This window comes from Odontomachus brunneus, unplaced genomic scaffold (genome assembly GCF_010583005.1).
Source record: "Odontomachus brunneus isolate Ranch 3 - 2012 unplaced genomic scaffold, Obru_v1 Obru_scaffold_041, whole genome shotgun sequence".
In the NCBI taxonomy this organism is placed as follows: Eukaryota; Metazoa; Arthropoda; class Insecta; order Hymenoptera; family Formicidae; genus Odontomachus; species Odontomachus brunneus.
This window is the reverse complement of record NW_022639491.1, coordinates 2080332-2098348: the sequence shown is the minus strand read 5'-3', so window position 1 is coordinate 2098348 and position 18017 is coordinate 2080332. Positions and strand designations below refer to the sequence as shown.

Here is an 18017-nt window from a genome sequence, read left to right as displayed (position 1 = left end):
ATATATATATATATATATATATATATATATATATATATATATATATATATATATATAAATACTGATATATATTTATATATAATATATAAATTATATACTCTATATGATATATATAATAATATATAATATCATATAATAATATATATATTAAGATATATACATATATAATATAAATTATATATTTATATAATTGACTAAGCAGTGTGTAACCAAATTGGTACGAATCAAATTTACAATGTGTCGTGTAATTGCCTACTACCTTCAATGATATCAAAGATAATGTCTAGGAGAACGTTTCGTCGTAATGGTGAAATCGCTGTATTTTTTCATTCTTTGGCTAATATTTAGGGCAGCTGTTCGACGTAATTCTTCGGTACCAACCCCGTTTTGCCGTTCAACGTACCTTCCAGCCAACCAGGCTCCCAAGAGGCCTTAACTGCAATAATATGCAGTTATAACAAGTATATACAGTTATAATTTCTTTCATGTCATCGAATTAATATTCTCCATGTCATACTTACCATTTGTAATGATCTGATTTGGTTCAAATGATAACTCGCCGTCGTTTTCTGCCATGCACGCGTACAAAGTTCGCACTCTCCTAAAAAAGAATTCCCGTATCAATACAAAATTACAATCACTGAACTTAAATCTCACGTGTGCGAAGCACTCACCAAATTCCAGGTGTCTGACTGGGACTCGAACGTCCATTACCAGGTGAAGTATTAACGCTATAATTACAATGTTAAAATGAAGACAAAAGCAGGATTGGAAATGAATAAAGTACAGTTCTTGTTCTCTTTGTCACTAATGAAAAGTCGAAGTGACTTACGGACATGATGACGAATTATTGCGTTGAGAGTAAGCAGTAGGATAGTGTACGGACATCATGCCGCTGCGCTTTTGTTTTACTGGTATTTCGCCTGTAAACGGATGAGGGTCCGATGCAATCGATTCACTCGAACTACTCGTATTGCCACCGCTCAAAACTGCAACAAATAACAGAAGCATTTGTTCAGAAACATTCTCTGGTTAAAAAATGGTATTATAGTCAGAATAAATGACATGGATATATGAAGAACCGAACCTTTGTCGGCAGAATGATACATCAGATTCGCATTAGTCAATTTTATACGACTGCCACTGCTACTGCCGCTACGACTATCCACGTATAATGGTATACGATGGCTCGTGTTATCGAGATCTTCGTAATCCCCGTTACTTCTTTCGTCGACGATGGATGATTTATTGACAACTGTTAAAGACTGCCCGTCGTAGTAGGGTCTCGTAACAAGCTGTAGACATATAGATAGGGATACAGTTATATTGATGGTAACATATTTTTATGTAAATTTTTTTTCGAAAACGATAAAATGTGCAAATATTTTTCTTACTCGTTTTATATTCTTACTCGTTTTTGTTTTAATGTTTTAATGAAATGAACAAGTGAATAAGATTAAAGATTATTAAGAGTAAAGCGAGTGAAACTCACGTGCGCCTGCGACGACGTAGGTGTGAGCGATATCGCCGTATGTAGTGGATATCTCAAGAATGCTGTGCCATTACCAGAGGAAGAAGTTGGACCCTCTTCTTGAACTTTGACACGTTGGGATTTACTTGGAACAACGGTGGTTTGCAATGGCGACTGTGTCGCTGCTGTGCGCAAAGAATCTTGTGGGGACCCAGCCACAATTCTTTCGCAATTCTCAATTAGTATCTCTACCACGATATTGTGAAATTTAATATCTATTATGGAAGCCACCGTTTCTTCTTCTGGTCGTAACAAAGTCGGACCGAAACATACCGCCAAGTTTCCCACGGTCATCAGATTTTTATCGCTTTTCTTAGCTACACTGAAATTTCAAATAAATTCTGAGTAAGTTTGCTGTCAAATGAACCTTATCCACTGCAGCAGCATATTAGACAAATATATCAACGCAGAAAGAAGATTCTAAATAGCGATTAAATGATGTTAAACAATTTTTAGACATAATGGAGAACTAAATTTGATAGTAACAAATAATAATGAATAACTTGTCTTACGTGCAAAGATGTGTGATAAGAAGAATCAGCATGTTGAAGTTAGCCTTAGGTAGTCGATAAACGAGACTGTGCACATCGTTTATTCTAGTTTCCTTCGTCTCCTGTTCTGTTTAATTAACATAATAAAAAATGTTAAACTCTAACTTTTTATTGAATTTCTTTTGCTTACACACAGAATTGTTGAAAGTGAGATATCAGTGAAAAGAGAACAAAGAAAAAGCGATTATTCTACAAAAGGAAAGAGAAAAAGGGAGAAGCTTATTGTCACATGGAATCTCTCTAATCTCTTTCTCTCAGAGTAGATATAATAGCAAAAAATAAAACAATATGTTATCGAGAATACCTATACGCACTCGCAGCTGTAATGAAGCTATTGTAGTATCGGAAAGTCATCAATGGTTCCGACAATGTTCTTAGATATGTCTTGAGTGCACTGGTAATAGTTTTGCTCTCCCACTCGAAACGGTCGTTTAGATTGATTTTGTCAACTTTCCTTTTATCGAGTCCCATCGTCAGAAGTTTATTCACCTTCGAAGCAACACCGACCACTCTATATAGACCCTGTTCTTCGAGCCCTATAATCGGTAACAATTAAGTAATCTAAGTTCGATTAATTCGTGCAATAATCACAAAGTTACAATCGTTGCTCACCTCTATCTTCAAGCGCCATAATACACTTAGATACGAACGTAAAACCAGTTTCGTCCAACGTCGTATCTTCGGATTTCGCGGAAGAACCCAATAGTGGACAAGTCTAAAAGACAATGAAATTTCAAATATTTTGATGATTGTATACGATTCAACACATCAAAGTTGAAGGAGAATAATACTTACAGGTTCCTTTCCATCCATGGCATCCATCCATAATTTCCTATCCTCCTCCGAGAGCGCTTGGAATGTGTACGTTATATGAGGCCTGGAAAAGATTGAAAAGATGAAATTTATAATCGTCATTTCCCATTTGGTACAAGGCGAGGTATCCATGATATGGTATCACGAGGTATCTATGATGTGGTAACACATAAAAAAATTGTATGTTGGAAAAAAGGCAATCGTAAAATTTGTAGACAATTTTGATTATTTTTCTTTCAGGATATAAATATGTATTATAGAAAATATATATAATAGAATTAAACTCACTTATCGGTAGCTGTGACGTCAAAGCAAAATCTTTTTTCTATAGTATCCGATGTTCGACGTATGCAAGATGCCAACGTGAAGGTTTCCTTATTACTCTGTTAAAGAAATATTGAAAATCATTTATAAGATCTCTCTCTATAGTACTTTGCGCATATTAACAATAATTTTTCCACCTTCATACTTACAAATTTTCCTGTGAGTTGATTATAAGGAATCATAGTGAACTCTTTCTTGTCCTTCTGATATGTGCAATACTGTTTAGTCCATGTTGTGCCAAAGGCTTCTGCAAATAACGTATTATTTTCTTAGCATAATATAACAATTATATTAAAATTATTCAAAACACATGCGATTAATGTCTACCATGAAACGCATTGTACGCTATAGAAAAAGAAATGAACTTACTTTTCTCCATTAGGAACAAATAGCCTTCGCGCGAATGCAGTTTATTGAGACCACTTTCTACCGCCGACTAAGAAAAGAGAGACGCATGATTACAAATAAAAATAAAATACATACTTTATACAGTATTTTGTCAAGCTGTATCAACTACTTTATTATAGTACAAAAATTCGTGGAAATAGGTATTTGTATGCATAATATATATTTTCATTTTGTAATCTACGATAAACTAGTGTTTATTATATTATGAGACAATATATTTTTCTAAATAACTACGTCGTTCATAATTTCTAAGAATACCTACACCTCAAGAAAATTTATGCAGAAAACTACTAAATAATACAATAATTAACAAAGATACAAAAATATCTATGAGACAAACGTACCTTTTTCATGTCCTTCATTTTATTCATAAGTGATTCAGTTTTAGCCCGGGTAGCAAGGAAATTCTCTCTAGTCTTGCGAAACACACGCACACACACAAATAAAAAATTGTAATTAGTAAGCTCTTATCCATGCTGTTACCGATCCTATCGTGATATTTACACTACACACAGTAAATTTTAGTCGATATTACGCGTTGGATGTAATAAGTCACAATCCCATAACTCAAGAGAATTATCAAATGTTTAATGATATGTATTTCATTATAAATGTTGCTTTTCGATATAATATATAATTGTAAGTTAGGGTTGTTTTATCAGTGATTGTGTGTGTGTATGCTTTGCAGAAATCCATGTCATTGCTTCTTGAATATACTACAAAAACTAACTTCTAATTAATTAGTAAAATTTGTAAGTTGTTAACTTATTTTTCTTATAACGTGCGATATTGGCTAGCTAGAAGCTAGAAATGAAGAAATCTCAATAGCAATATTAGAAATACTGTAGTAGAGCAGACATGTATCTACATGTTAGTGATGCTCAACACGATTTTCTTCAAACACACAGCAATAGCACGCATTAAAAAAATAATTCTCTATGATTATTATCAAATGTATTAACTTGGAATAAGTATACCGAAAACTTCTTTTCTATATTATTCAACATGTGTACGCGTTTAAGCAGTTAGAAACATTATAAAAAGACTGACCACCAACCTTCTGTATCTTTAACTGTAACTCTGTCATATAAGGCTTAAAATCTTTTGCAACCTCATGGCCTTGATGATAGAATGTCAGCCATCCAAACATAAATCCCAATAACTAGAACATTTTAAGTTGCATCACATTATGATTTACAATCTGCATATGCATGTATAGAATTAAACTATTTTCCATTACCGTTTCAACAAATTCAAATTTTTTCCGCTCTTGAACTTCTTGTAATAGAAATACATATTCTAGGCTAGCTTGAGAGAAGTGCCTTTCAGCCATCTCCAATGTCGCATCAGCCTACACACATCATGCACACGCAATATCAACTATTTAATAATGCACAATTCTAATTTTTTACATAACTCTAATAAAATTTTATTTTCAACAAAACAATTCTAAGTTTCCTTTTTATTTTGAAATATACCTCTTGTAGAACATTGTCTTGCTTTTTAGTGGATAAGTTCAAGTAACGTTCTTGACTCTGACAAAATTTAATCGTCTGTTTCTCAAATTTCTTTTTGCCATCCTGAAAAAAATTAATATTACTAAAGATGATTAATATTTTATTAGTTACATTTGAAATATATGTATATATGATAAGATAATTATAAAAATTATATAAGATATTGTAAAATACTAATAAATGGTATTACCTTGACTCCTCCAATATGTTCTTTCCTAAAATTTTCCAGAGGCAATATAATCTGATCATGTGCTCGTCCCAGCTATATAAAGATGTCATGTTAATAAATAGCATATAGAAAATTATGACAGTAATACAATACTTAGAAACGATATAAATATTTAAAATACTACATACCATGCGATCTCTTTCATCTTCTATAGATGCAATGAGTTTACCGAATTCTTTTAAACTTTGAGATATGTGAGTTTCATCCTCAGTCTGACTCTCTCCGATACATTCAAAACTAAAGTTTTGTAATGTTTTGGAAAAAGCTCTTTGAGCTCTGGACAAATCTGATGGGATATTTATATTATTTAATAATTCTTGATAAATATCAAGACATATGTAACAGATATTTTATTGAGAAAAGGAAAAATATAAGCAATGTTCTGTGGAACTTACTTTTAGCAGCTAACAATAAATCTTTGACCTCTTTAACGAGACGTTTGATCTGTTGACTGGTCTTTTCCAATTCACGTTCATGATAATGAAGATTCTCGCGAAAGTACGGACTGTCGGTTAAACAATCCGTAAACTCCAATGGTTTAAGGCCAACACCCATTCTCGTTTGTTTATGAAAATTCAAAGGTCATGAATACGATGCTGAGAGAAGGCCAGATTTACTTGTAAAATCGCTGTCACCTTTGATCATTCGCGATAAAGTGCACATTCACTATCATCTCACTGCGAGATTATTTGCGCAAATTCGCGTAGATTTTCCATCGTGTCGGCATGCGATGTATCCAAACACTTCAAATCAACTTAAAATCAAGTAGATATATAATCTGTGTGTATACACGTATATATATTAAAACACTGTTTAATACTGTTTCGTATACTGTTTCTTGTATCTTGTTTAATACTGTCCAATATTATAAAATAATTTTGTACTCCAATACTTTAGCATATTGGAGAGTTGAGTGGTGGTGATTCAATAATAATGAGTCCGCATTGATAGATGCATTTCCACGATTAGGAGATCTCTCCAAAGGAGATCGTGTGGATGTGTTTGCACTTGTCGCAAAAGTTCCTAGTGTACCATCGCAGAATACGGAAAAGAGTTGGCTCTTTATAGATAAAGTTATATCAAAGAGAAGAATGTGTGTGTGTGTGTGTGTGTGTGTGTGTGTGTGTGTGTGTGTGGTGTGGGTGTGTGAGAGAGAGAGAGAAGTAGCGGTATTAAACGTTATAAATGCATTCGCTTCCGTCACTCGACATATTCCAGAACGAATGCATCGTATCTAGATATTCGTATATTATGACCGTCAATTGGAAAATGTCCAAAATTATTTTCTTGTCAATTAATTTATTCTCATTTTATAATCTGTCGTTTATCACTCTTTATCACTTGGTATGATGTGTAATCTTTCACACTTACGTCACACTCTCTTTTGACTATTAAATTATCAGGCACAAATCTGAGTCACGATGCGCGCCAAAGTCTAAATACGATACGTTTGTTCGAAAGGAAGCCATAGATAAAAGGCCTGTTCGTCTTAATTGCACCCTCTATTGGCACTTTCGAGATGGTGAAACAGTTTAAGAAGAATGAACCTGTGTTTCGTACCTTAGAAGAAGAAGGAACGAGGAATAACCGAGCGCAAAGGGTGTAGCTGAAATAAACGAGCCGAAGATTTTTTCACACCACCAAGCGACTTCTCCGTCCCATCAGCCAATCCGCGTGTTCGAAACGTCAGCTTAAACTTACACGTCAGTTTGGCTATCCTGCGACGCGGACAGTTAACCTCGCTCTTCCTTGAGACATAGCCAGCGATGAGCCAATCGCCGCTCGCACCACGACACACCCTTTAAATGCCCGTTTCGCTTATTTTTGAGAAAATTCCAGCAAGGTAGTGACTATTAAACGCATCTCACATTTATTTCCATTGTCGACATCGACTAACAAGGTTTTCATGTTCGTCGGCCTATAACCAATTCACATCGGAGCACTATGGTGAGCACCTCGAATATCCACTCTTATCTTTCACACTCTTGTACACTGTATATATTTGTAATTAAGTCGTTTTATATTTGACAGTTAATTTATTCGACAATAGTGTCGACCTTCTATTTATTATCGTCTCCTTCCTTTTTACATTATCATCATGAATGCTAAAATTACAATATTTTATGAGAAAAATGGGGACAATTACAAATCATGCATGTTCTACTTTTATATCTTCACTGTATATCCTTTTTAGACGGAACAGCAAATGGATTGTGCACTGGATTTGATGCGGAGATTGCCACCGCAACAAATTGAGAAGAACCTCAGCGATCTGATTGACTTGGTTCCTTCCCTATGCGAGGATCTATTATCCTCGGTAGACCAACCATTAAAAATTGCCAAGGATAAAGAATCTGGCAAGGATTATCTTCTTTGTGACTATAATAGAGATGGAGATTCGTATAGGTTTGTTCAAAACAGGCACTCAAAATACTTAGCAATAGAAAAGAGAAAATAATCTGGTGCAAACATGATGCAATATTTTTTAGATCTCCTTGGAGTAACACTTATGATCCACCATTAGAAGATGGTTCAATGCCTTCTGAGCGGCTGAGAAAACTTGAGATAGATGCCAATCATGCCTTTGATCAATACCGAGAACTCTATTTTGAAGGTGGAGTCTCTTCGGTGTATTTATGGGATTTAGATCATGGCTTTGCAGCAGTCATACTTATCAAGAAGGCTGGCGATGGTTCCAAGAAGATCAAAGGCTGCTGGGATTCGATACATGTTGTGGAAGTACAGGAGAAGTCCACTGGTCGTACAGCGCACTACAAACTCACATCGACAGCTATGTTGTGGTTGCAAACCAACAAACATGGCTCTGGTACAATGAATTTGGGTGGCAGTCTAACCCGCCAGGTAGGCTTTTAGAGCTATATGTAATACTCGACTATATCGAATCTTTGACTCTTCCAACTGTTTTCTGTATTGTTATCTGTTCATTTGTCTATTCTGTTTATACCCAAATCAAATTGAAATTTGCAGTTTTATATCCAAGTAAAAACTTACTGCTACAAATTTATGTTTTGTATAAGGCCGTAAGTATTATTGAATATAGAATCATCACATATATAGCATACACGTAATCACAGGTGGAGCAAGATGCTCAGATCAGTGAGACATCCCCACATATCGCTAATATCGGCAGAATGGTCGAAGATATGGAGAACAAGATTCGCAACACGCTAAATGAGATTTATTTCGGCAAGACGAAAGATATTGTGAATGGATTGCGATCGGTGCAGTCTTTGGCCGATCAAAGACAACAGGCTGCACTTAGACAGGATCTCGCGGCTGCATTGCAAAGGCGAAATGCCAACAATTGATCTTGCGAGCAACAGCAGCATCAGCAGCAGCAGCAAGAGAGCTTTGATTATGATTGCGAATAGATTTCATGGTATTTTTGGATCCTCTTCAACCTTGCTTGGGATCTTTGTATTTTCACAGACATCTTTATATTCTTGAAATCCATGGGATCTTTGGATTCTTGGAGATTCTGGATTTTTTGCGGCGATCTTCTTCGAGAACTTCTTTCCCAAAAAGATCTTTTTGGGCCTTTGGGAATCTTAAATGCTGCCACATGAGTCTTGAGGTCAGATTGCATCCACAGAACTTGCGAATCCTTGGAATCATTGTGGTCGATCTTCACGAATGAAACGTGACACTTATTCCTGCGCTTTGTTGCTCAGAGATATGAATAATACAGACGCGTTGATTAAACCTAAACAGTATGAAATATTTTTTTGTTTAATTTCGAGTGAGAGTTTATTGTAAATATGCGGGAAAGGTGCAACGCGTTTTAGAATGATAAATTAAATAAAAAAAGAAATGTAAAGTGCAAAAGTGAGTTGTAATATTGTAGTCTAACGTTTACTACGTGAGAAGACCTTAAAAAGCACATCTAGCTATTAATCCTCTTTCAGTTTGTGTTAAATTTAATAATTACGAAAAAATGATAATCTGTCAAGTTTTTGTAATTTGATCAAGATTACGAATTATTTTAAAAAATATTAATATTTCTCTTATACTGTTTAGGATTAAATTTAAAAGCGCGTTATTAAGCGCCGAAAAATGTAAAGTTATACAACGCATCGCAATTGTTATAACGAGAAGTTTATCCTTCGTATAAATGTGAGAACTTTAAAAGTTCCACGTAAAAATTTTCATCATTTGTATTAATATCCGTTAAATATGATAAAGTGATATAAATTTTGCGATAAACTATTGACATTGTGTGAAGTAACGCATTTAATTCAAGGACATCCCGTTTATACTGTTTAGAATTGACTCGAGCTACACAGCTAATTCTGAGGAACAGTATAAAATGATTTATTTACGTAAAAAGTCCAAAAGGAGAGCATTGCATTTTGCATTTGTTATAATAATGAATCCATATATAGTGCGCAAATAAAAATTTTAAAATTAAAGTTTATTCGTTTGTATTAAACTTTTTCATAAGTACAAAAATCTGTTGGTACCATGGATCTTCACGAAACCACAGATCCTGGGTATCACGGTTCTCTTTATTATCGGAACTTCTCACAAGATTATGCATGGCATGTAGTGCCACAGATCTTTGATATTACAAATCCTTGGACTGGTGAGTTGACCCCAAAGATCGTCAGTACCACAAATTTTGTAACTTTAAAGCGACAGATGTTGAGGATTTCCTTTTCACCCTCATCCATTTTTTCTGATTTTTCCTACGTAAAACGACGTTGTTACCGTAGTCTCTTGGTACTATAAATCCTTGGAGTCCTTAAGCGTCTGCGCAACCATACACACATCGAGAATCTTATATATCCTAGGATCCATGGGCGCTTAGATTACTTCTCATAATAGAGACGCAAAAATACCGAGCACAAAATTTATAAGTACATGAACGAAGAAAGAAAAGCGGTATTTTCTTGTATTTTCATTTTACGTTAGTGCCTTTTTTCACACTTGAAAAATTACATTACTGATCGTTACTCATAACTTATCCTTTTCACGAATCTACTAATTATACGGATCAATTTAACGATGTAATTTAATTTAACTCAGTTTTGCAAATCTGAATGATGGCAGTGTGTGGGCAAGTCAGTCTAAGAAAGAACTAAAAAAAGAACGTCACCGTGAAACGCTTCTGTGTGTGAATATTCTCTTCCCATTATGTCTATATTTCTTTTATATTGATGTGTGTGTGTGTGTGTATGTGTGTGTGTGTGTGTGCCTTCCCTTTCGGTTGTGATTAACAATCGAAAGAATTATGAGCCTGGTCCAACATAGCACACATAGAATACAGACGCTGATTTATTTCTCATATTATTAATTAATTAGTCGATATTTCATTTAGATTATAATAGATGAGTTTTCGATTTTAATCGTCACCGCAAAAGATCAAAGTCATCAAGGAAGGCGCGTTATTTCGGGTCCCCTTGCGTTTGATAAAGGGGTTTTAAGAATAGGATCTTATAAGATATATATCAGATTTTCGGAAACACACAGGATGTGAGGATAATAATTATTATTAGATGTATGTCGAAATTCACATATATATATATATATATTTGGTGATTTGGAGCCTGCGTATTTACTTGTGGGTTAAAAGAACTTTAATGCATTTTTAACTACTATGAACACACATATATTCGGAGCGACAATCTTGATTCCCGAATTCAGAGATATAAGAATCCTCAAATGAGATATTCTAACAAGAAATTATATAAAAGCAATCTGAATGTTTTATCGTAGGAAATCAAAACTTAAAAGAAAAGATCTACAAAGTGCTCTGCTGTACTTAAAATAAACGAAGTATTTTGGCGGAAATACAAGATGTGAATGTCGCGAGGTCACCAAATCGAGCAAATTCAAGGTCTGTGAATTCTTATGAGGGAGAAAAAACGTATACCTTCCAATGATAACTGTGATTACACTCTCGTAATTAATTATCTGCTTATAATTATTCCTAATCATTCAGACTGCACTTTCGGAACAATTTTCTTTTTATACAAACGATGACACGAAGGACACGAGACGGAAAGGATGTGTGTGTGTGTGTGAGGGAAAGATTCTGCACGCACTCTTTTGCAAATTCACACAAGGATCTTCCATTCGCGAACCTCTTCTTTTTTTCCTAATTATTATGTCTATTCTGACGTGTTACATCATCTAATTAAGTTATCTTGTCGATTGAAGGCGGCTCGTGTAACCTGTTCTGAAAAATGTTTATTAAAACGAGATATTACAACAAAATGTAATAAGGTCTGAGCATTCGCAAGCCAATTACAGACTGAACGTAATGCGATGTCGCGATCGCGTCGCATTGGCCATTATCAAGAGCGCGAAATGTCATCCTATGTGATATTCTTAAGATCTCGACGTCCTTGGATTTAGAGGTCTAAAACACCCGGTTTTTGCACCTCGATATCTGCGGATATCGAAAAATTGTACTTATATTTTTAAATATAGAAGAACCTATAGGCTCCTTTATTGTGTTCTTTAAATGCTTATATTTCGAGTCCAACACACGAACTGTTAGATCCTTCAATCTCAAGGCAATCCTTTGCATTGTTCAATTTTTGGATACAGAGAAATATCAAGATCCTTGCGTACTTAAAATCTTAATTTCGTGGTCGACAACTTTTAGATATCAGAATCTCAAAGCCTTTGAATTGTCTCCATAGATATCGAAGAGTATATCTTGTCTAATTTCAAACTTGGATTCTCTACAATTAGATAAATTAAAATGTTACATTCTTTAAGATTTTAATATTTTCGACTTTTTGAGTATCTAAAAGTTATATTTTTAAGTAATACGAATTATTTTTGCCGAATTCGTAATCCTTATAACTATTGAAAATTGAAACTCAAAATTTCTAGATCCTTAAACCTCACAATACTTAAACTTCAATATTTGTGCAATTAAATGATTAGACCCGCAAATCTCGAGGACTTGAGATCTCTTTAAAAGAAAAGAAAAAATCATTCGGTATTCTGTAAAAATTTTGTATAATGAAACTCCAGTCTTTTTGTCTAATCTTTATGAATCGATCATTATATGGGAAAGATGCTTGAAGTGAGCTGCTTCGTGTCGGGCATCGCCAGCATCCCATGAAAAATTGTTCCGCGCGCGCGTAAAGGACTCGCAGTCCTTTTCCCACGACCTCTTCGTATTGGTCTCCAACAATTTTCTCTCGCTCTCTTTCTTTCTCTCTGCATCTTTCATTCTTTCACATACTCTCTCATTCATACATATAAGTGTAATAAGTTACAAAGCTGTTGTAAATAATTTCTTTCTCTCTCTATTCTTTAAAAAAAAAAAAGATCCAGGATGTGTCAAGGCTTTCTCAGTTTTTATTTTTCCATCAACTCTCTGTTGAAAAGTTGTCGCCACTTTCTTGTATATAACAAACAACGCGTGTGTGTGTGTGTGTGTATATGTGAGAGTATCTGTATGTGTTCATGCAAATGTGCGTATAAACGCACATGCGCGTATGTTTATTTTTTTTGTATGTGTCACATGTAGGTAGATAAGTAGGTAGGTATATGTGACTGAGTGTGCGTGTTACCTATAGTTTCCGCTATAGTTTTCGCTTTTTCCGGATTTATTTTAGTTATTGTTGAATAATAATTAAGTAAGCGGATGTTATACTTCGATAAAAGTCGCTTCTCGCATCTGCGCGTTGCTGTTGTTACATGTGGAACTGCTAGCCCGTTTTGTTTTTTCCACCTTCCTTTCTTTTCTCTTTCTCTCTCTCCCTCTTTCTCTCTCTCTCAATCGCTCTTTTTCTTTCTCTCCCTCTCTTGCTCTCTTACACTCTTCCACTCTCTTCATCATCTTCCTCTATATTTTTTTAGTTGTTATTATTGTTGTTTATCCTGGTTGACCAATGGTAAAGGTGTCGATTGATTGACTAAGCGGGTGGTATTTGCTCGAATGTGTGTTGGGCTTTTTGTCGTCGTAATCTTCGGGCTGAACACAATTATTTGTCGAGAGAGGTGTTGTTTTTGATGGCGATTACTACCTCCTCGCCGCACGCCTTCAATACAGTGCACTAAAAAAAATATATACTTACTGATATGCGTCCAAAGATACAGGTGAGAGTACAAAATGAAATTTTTTAATAAGTGAGAAAAAATAAATTTTTGATATAACATTTTTGATAACATAAAATGTTAGTGGAAACAAACATTAATTTCTTAGAAAAGAAATGTTAGGAAAAGCAGTTTTAAAATCAAACTCGCGATTGAGTAGCATACATGAAATAGTCTTCAATACTACTTGTAAGTTAAATAAAGCAAATACAAAAGCAAAAGTATAGTTTTACTTCAAAATTTTCAGAAACTATACTAATACTACACAAGTCAATAAATAAGTGGTATATAATTTTTGTACACATTATAATAATATTGTAACCAAAAAATTATGTATTTTTTTTAATATAATAGATTTTTTAATTATTATAAATTTCAAACCCCCTATCCTCCCATACATCTAGTGTACAGTCTAATACAGTTTAATAACATTTGCAATTGCATCTTTAACTTGTAGTAATACAAAAATACATGCAATAGTACTAAATGCAGTAATACTAAATACAATAATACTAACAAATATTCTAATGTACATTACCACCCAAGTTAGTAAAAATTTACTTACAAGTAACTCCTTTCCAGCCTCATAATCAGCACGCAACTGTGCTCCCAATTCACCATCAGGTATTTTGAGATCTTCACGCAGTTCTCCATTATCAGCCATCAGGCAGAGATAGCCGTCGTCAGATATATCTGTCAGCTGAACAGAAAATAATTGCATTATTCTTTAGTATTATATGTTAAGAGTACATTATAAAATATGAAAGAAAAGTATTCCTGATTTAAATTTTCTTATAATAATCCTTATCAAATATATATATTCAAATATATTTAAATCATAAAATAAAAATAGACTACCTGAATGAACTTACACATGAACAAAGAAAATAAAATATTTGAAATTGGATAAAAATATAAATATTTGAGCTAATATTTGCAATTAGCTCTTGCCTAGTTACTGCCTAGTTTACTTCTATAGATTAGACATCAGGAAAGAATCTACAACATTTAGGAATGTATCTTCTGCAGGAAGTTACGACAAAAGAACTTTACCTGATAATCTTCCCGCTTGACAAACGGCACATCCATATTGTGTGTAGAAGGGCAGATATCTTCGTATTTCTTTGAAGTAAATATGTCGATACCCACTAAGTGGACTTTAGCGTGACCATGCTTGCCAGTCTTAGAAGTAGACATTTCTACTATCTTGCATGGACGAGACTTTAACATAACAAACCCATTCTTGCGCAATGCTGAACATTGCATGGGATAGGTCACGGAGGCACCAGAGTCTCCAGTCTCAAAGTGAGTATCCTCGATGTCTGCCATTGTTGACTTAAAGTTGTCTGCGCAAAGTAAAAACACAAGTTTTCAATAGTTCTGCATGTTACAAGTTACAATCCTTCCAAGATTGTCTATTATTTAAAATCATAGCATTGTCTAAAGTGACTTGCATTAATACTGATGATACAGTGACAAAGATTTTGTTAAAACTTATTTTCTTTTTAGTATATAACACACTACTGTAATCAATATAATAGACAAAGCTATTACGGATAAAACGAATCTTGAATCGTATTAGCCAATAGCCACCTAGCCAATGAGCGAAATATCGGTGCTCATATTAACTACAAAAAAGCCGCGTCGACCAAACGCGATGGCCTCCTTTTTACAGGATATCTACATATTGTGCACATTTGTGCACGTTATAACGTTCGCGTCATCGTCGATAGCGCACGGCACACAAGCCACTAGAGTTACGGGGATATCGCAACGTGGTTGCCGGCACCCGGACGAACAGGGTGACCACGTGGCGCGTCATCGTAGGGAGTTCGAGCGAGAGATGTCGGAGCGGAACGAAGCGCGACTAACCAAAGATGCCTCGCACGCAACGAGGACGGAAAAACGCGAGAGAGCGTGGCGGCGCATTAACGCCCGCGACGAACATGTCCTTGACGGGCGCCGCGACGCTCTCAGCTTGCCGTCGTCGTCGTCCACGACGTATTTCCACGCGGTCAGGAAATACGCATACGGACAGGTGAACGCAAGCGAGCCACATTGCCAGCGCGGACCGCTGGTGATCGTTGGTCATGTTACGAATCGCTCTGGCGCGTACCGGCGCGTCGTAGCTGTGTGGATACAAACCGGCCCGACATTCACCCACGTATTCTCAATGTTTCGCCGCTCGTACGGACAATTAGCACCATTAGTCGACGCCGAAAGCAAGAAGCTCAGGATACTCACATGTGATCAAAATGGATACTTTAACCAGAAGATCTTGCTGCGCCTGCGCGCCACGGGATCGTAATAGGGGTCTACAACATTGACGGCACGGACGCTCCCTCTCGCCGTTGTGATCGCAGCGCCTCGCTGTTGCGAGCGCCACGTCACGGCGTGGCTATTGTGGCGTTATACTTGGCGCCCATATACGAATTTGCGAGAAGTCACGCCTCAATTTGAGAAAATAACATATAGCGTGTTTGACTAGCCCTGGGTTAATCGCTCCGAGAGCGATTAATGACATCATAAGTCTCTACTAGCCAATCATAAAACATAAGTATTTGTTCGACCAATAAACGTAGGCTGAATAACGTAGAGTGGGTTAACCCAGAGCCAGTTGAACATGCTATTAAACCCGTATTCTGAGTTCTCTTTTAACGATAAATGAGCCTGTAAAGGAGGCTTACGAGCCACATGATTGGTTGAGAAGCTATATTTAATGCACTTTTATCGATAAAAGAGGATTCAGAATATGGGTCGTAGTCTATGTACACTGATATTAGTTCTGTTGCGAGATTAGTCTTTTAGCAGTTGATAATAAAATTATAAGTTATACTTCTAAAATATATAAGTAAACAAACATATTGGCTCATGTGTATAAGAAAAATATAATATGTCAAACTCCTCAAGCAAATCAGAAATATTAAACGTTAAATCTAATAAAAAATTCTACAAGGACTAAAGACAAAGTGCAGTTGTGCGCTATAATTTAATGGTATGTTACAGTTCTTGTAGAATTTATTTGTTTAATTTTAGAGCTGTTAAACAACCTTTCTTGTTATAACTTTAGATAAATCCTAACTTGCATTTATTTTAAAAGTAGATCGTTTCAATGATACCAAAGTATCGAGTGAATCTGCTTTTAAACTACATAAACAAGATGTTTATCGTAGAAACAAATGTTTTTATCTGTATTTATCTATATAAGAAAAAAATAATTACAGAATGTTTTAGATGGAAATAGGATGTACTTAAATTCTTTATTTTATAAGTGCAAAAATATAACAAAACTTATTTATATAGGTAGATTATGACAACTAGATTTATATAAGTAATCCTAAGATTCATCAGTTCGCTTCTCAACATCTTTTTTGAACTTCTTTTGCTTCAGTTTCCATAAGCTACTCCTGATAAATCTTTTAGCAGCTTCCTTGTTTATATGTGGCATAAGTGTATTCTTATCTTCAATTTGCTTTGCTCGTATCATTGCCTTCTTTAGTCGCTCATTCTGTGATTTAATTGGGTGCTTTGATGGGTCAATTCCTGTAATTAGCAAGAAAAATTTAACAGAAAATGTTAACAATTTGAAATTTCCTAGAGTTTCTAAAATTTTAGTCTATATATTTACCTTCAGCACGTAAATACATCCAAAATAAACTGTTAAGGCTAAATGACAGTAATAAGTTGTACTTGATCTTGTCTGGTCTCGAGAGTTTCTCATATAACACTGGATTATTAACTAATTCTACCATATCTTTTACTTTAAAAGCTGCATTGCTGAATTGTTCTAACTTGTTAACCAAGTTTGTATCATGTGAAAGCTCTTCCAAATCAGTTTTTCCACTCATATTGTTGCTTTTATGAACTTATCAATGTAAAATATTTTCCTATAAATAATATACATTAACGTTACTTTTTTTTAATACTTCATTTTTTCTTATTCTATGATCATTTCATAATATTTATAATCTTAAATCTCACAGTTTTAATTTCAATCTATTTTTCTCAATCTATTCTGCTTTAATACTCGTATATCAAAAAGTTAGATTTCAGAAGAATTATTTATATAATATATATAAAGTTTGCTACAGTTGTTATACATTACTTACTTATAGGTATGTGTGGAGAATTATCTCACATAGCATAAATATATACTTTTATCACATGATCTATCGCCATAGGTTTGTCTCGTCTTGTACTTTTTACACCTAAACCTATATTAAGGCTCGTCTACAATGTCTGTAAAACCTGTATCAGACTATGGATTAAGATTGAGATTAAATTGAAAATTGGCCAATCAGAGCAAAGTTCATCAAATTTGAGTTTAGTGAATTTTCTCTGATTGGTTAAATTTCAATTCTAGATTTGAGACTATCACGGCCATTGATACAATGTCTAAGTATAGCTTCCGGAATGGAGCCGTGTCTTGAATCAGCGATATGCCGACGTTTCGCAAACGTTGCAGTTTGCATCATCAGGACTGAGAACTCTGATACTGAGCTCTCTTGGGTAAAGGTAATCCTTATATGCCCCCCTCCCCCCCTTTGTGTAGATGGCGTTTAGGG

General features: G+C 34.9%; 4 protein-coding genes across 7 annotated transcripts; 1 reads left to right on the top strand and 3 right to left on the bottom strand.

Annotated features, from left to right (window-relative positions):
- Window positions 1-224: 224 nt before the first annotated feature.
- On the bottom strand, window positions 225-6472 carry LOC116844376 (rho GTPase-activating protein 26). Of its 2 annotated transcripts, XM_032815818.1 has the most exons (20): window positions 5769-5928; window positions 5502-5659; window positions 5335-5406; window positions 5106-5207; window positions 4868-4978; window positions 4685-4789; window positions 3972-4043; window positions 3589-3655; window positions 3369-3466; window positions 3184-3278; window positions 2878-2959; window positions 2695-2797; window positions 2397-2618; window positions 2044-2149; window positions 1493-1853; window positions 1088-1295; window positions 833-989; window positions 675-731; window positions 522-601; window positions 225-436 (listed from the first exon to the last, which is right to left on the bottom strand). In XM_032815818.1, exons 1-20 carry the CDS (start codon window positions 5926-5928, stop codon window positions 345-347), a joined length of 2508 nt encoding a protein of 835 aa, XP_032671709.1. In that variant the 3' UTR covers window positions 225-344. The 2 variants fall into 2 exon arrangements, with proteins under 2 accessions (XP_032671709.1, XP_032671710.1); XM_032815819.1 differs by lacking the exon at window positions 3972-4043 and having other exon boundaries at window positions 345-436; window positions 5769-6472.
- Window positions 6473-7108: 636 nt separating this feature from the next.
- Window positions 7109-9803, top strand: LOC116844377 (F-actin-capping protein subunit beta). The gene is made up of 4 exons (XM_032815821.1): window positions 7109-7320; window positions 7568-7779; window positions 7863-8235; window positions 8469-9803. Exons 1-4 carry the CDS (start codon window positions 7318-7320, stop codon window positions 8700-8702), a joined length of 822 nt encoding a protein of 273 aa, XP_032671712.1. The 5' UTR covers window positions 7109-7317; the 3' UTR covers window positions 8703-9803.
- Window positions 9804-11563: 1760 nt separating this feature from the next.
- On the bottom strand, window positions 11564-15860 carry LOC116844378 (eukaryotic translation initiation factor 5A). Of its 2 annotated transcripts, none has more exons than XM_032815822.1 (4): window positions 15697-15860; window positions 14506-14798; window positions 14018-14152; window positions 11564-13412 (listed from the first exon to the last, which is right to left on the bottom strand). In XM_032815822.1, exons 2-4 carry the CDS (start codon window positions 14779-14781, stop codon window positions 13341-13343), a joined length of 483 nt encoding a protein of 160 aa, XP_032671713.1. In that variant the 5' UTR covers window positions 14782-14798; window positions 15697-15860; the 3' UTR covers window positions 11564-13340. The 2 variants fall into 2 exon arrangements, with proteins under 2 accessions (XP_032671713.1, XP_032671714.1); XM_032815823.1 differs by having other exon boundaries at window positions 15598-15760.
- Window positions 15861-16680: 820 nt separating this feature from the next.
- On the bottom strand, window positions 16681-17801 carry LOC116844393 (nuclear nucleic acid-binding protein C1D-like). Of its 2 annotated transcripts, none has more exons than XM_032815866.1 (3): window positions 17562-17801; window positions 17081-17339; window positions 16681-16995 (listed from the first exon to the last, which is right to left on the bottom strand). In XM_032815866.1, exons 2-3 carry the CDS (start codon window positions 17298-17300, stop codon window positions 16790-16792), a joined length of 426 nt encoding a protein of 141 aa, XP_032671757.1. In that variant the 5' UTR covers window positions 17301-17339; window positions 17562-17801; the 3' UTR covers window positions 16681-16789. The 2 variants fall into 2 exon arrangements, with proteins under 2 accessions (XP_032671757.1, XP_032671758.1); XM_032815867.1 differs by having other exon boundaries at window positions 17434-17567.
- Between the last annotated feature and the right edge of the window lie 216 nt (window positions 17802-18017).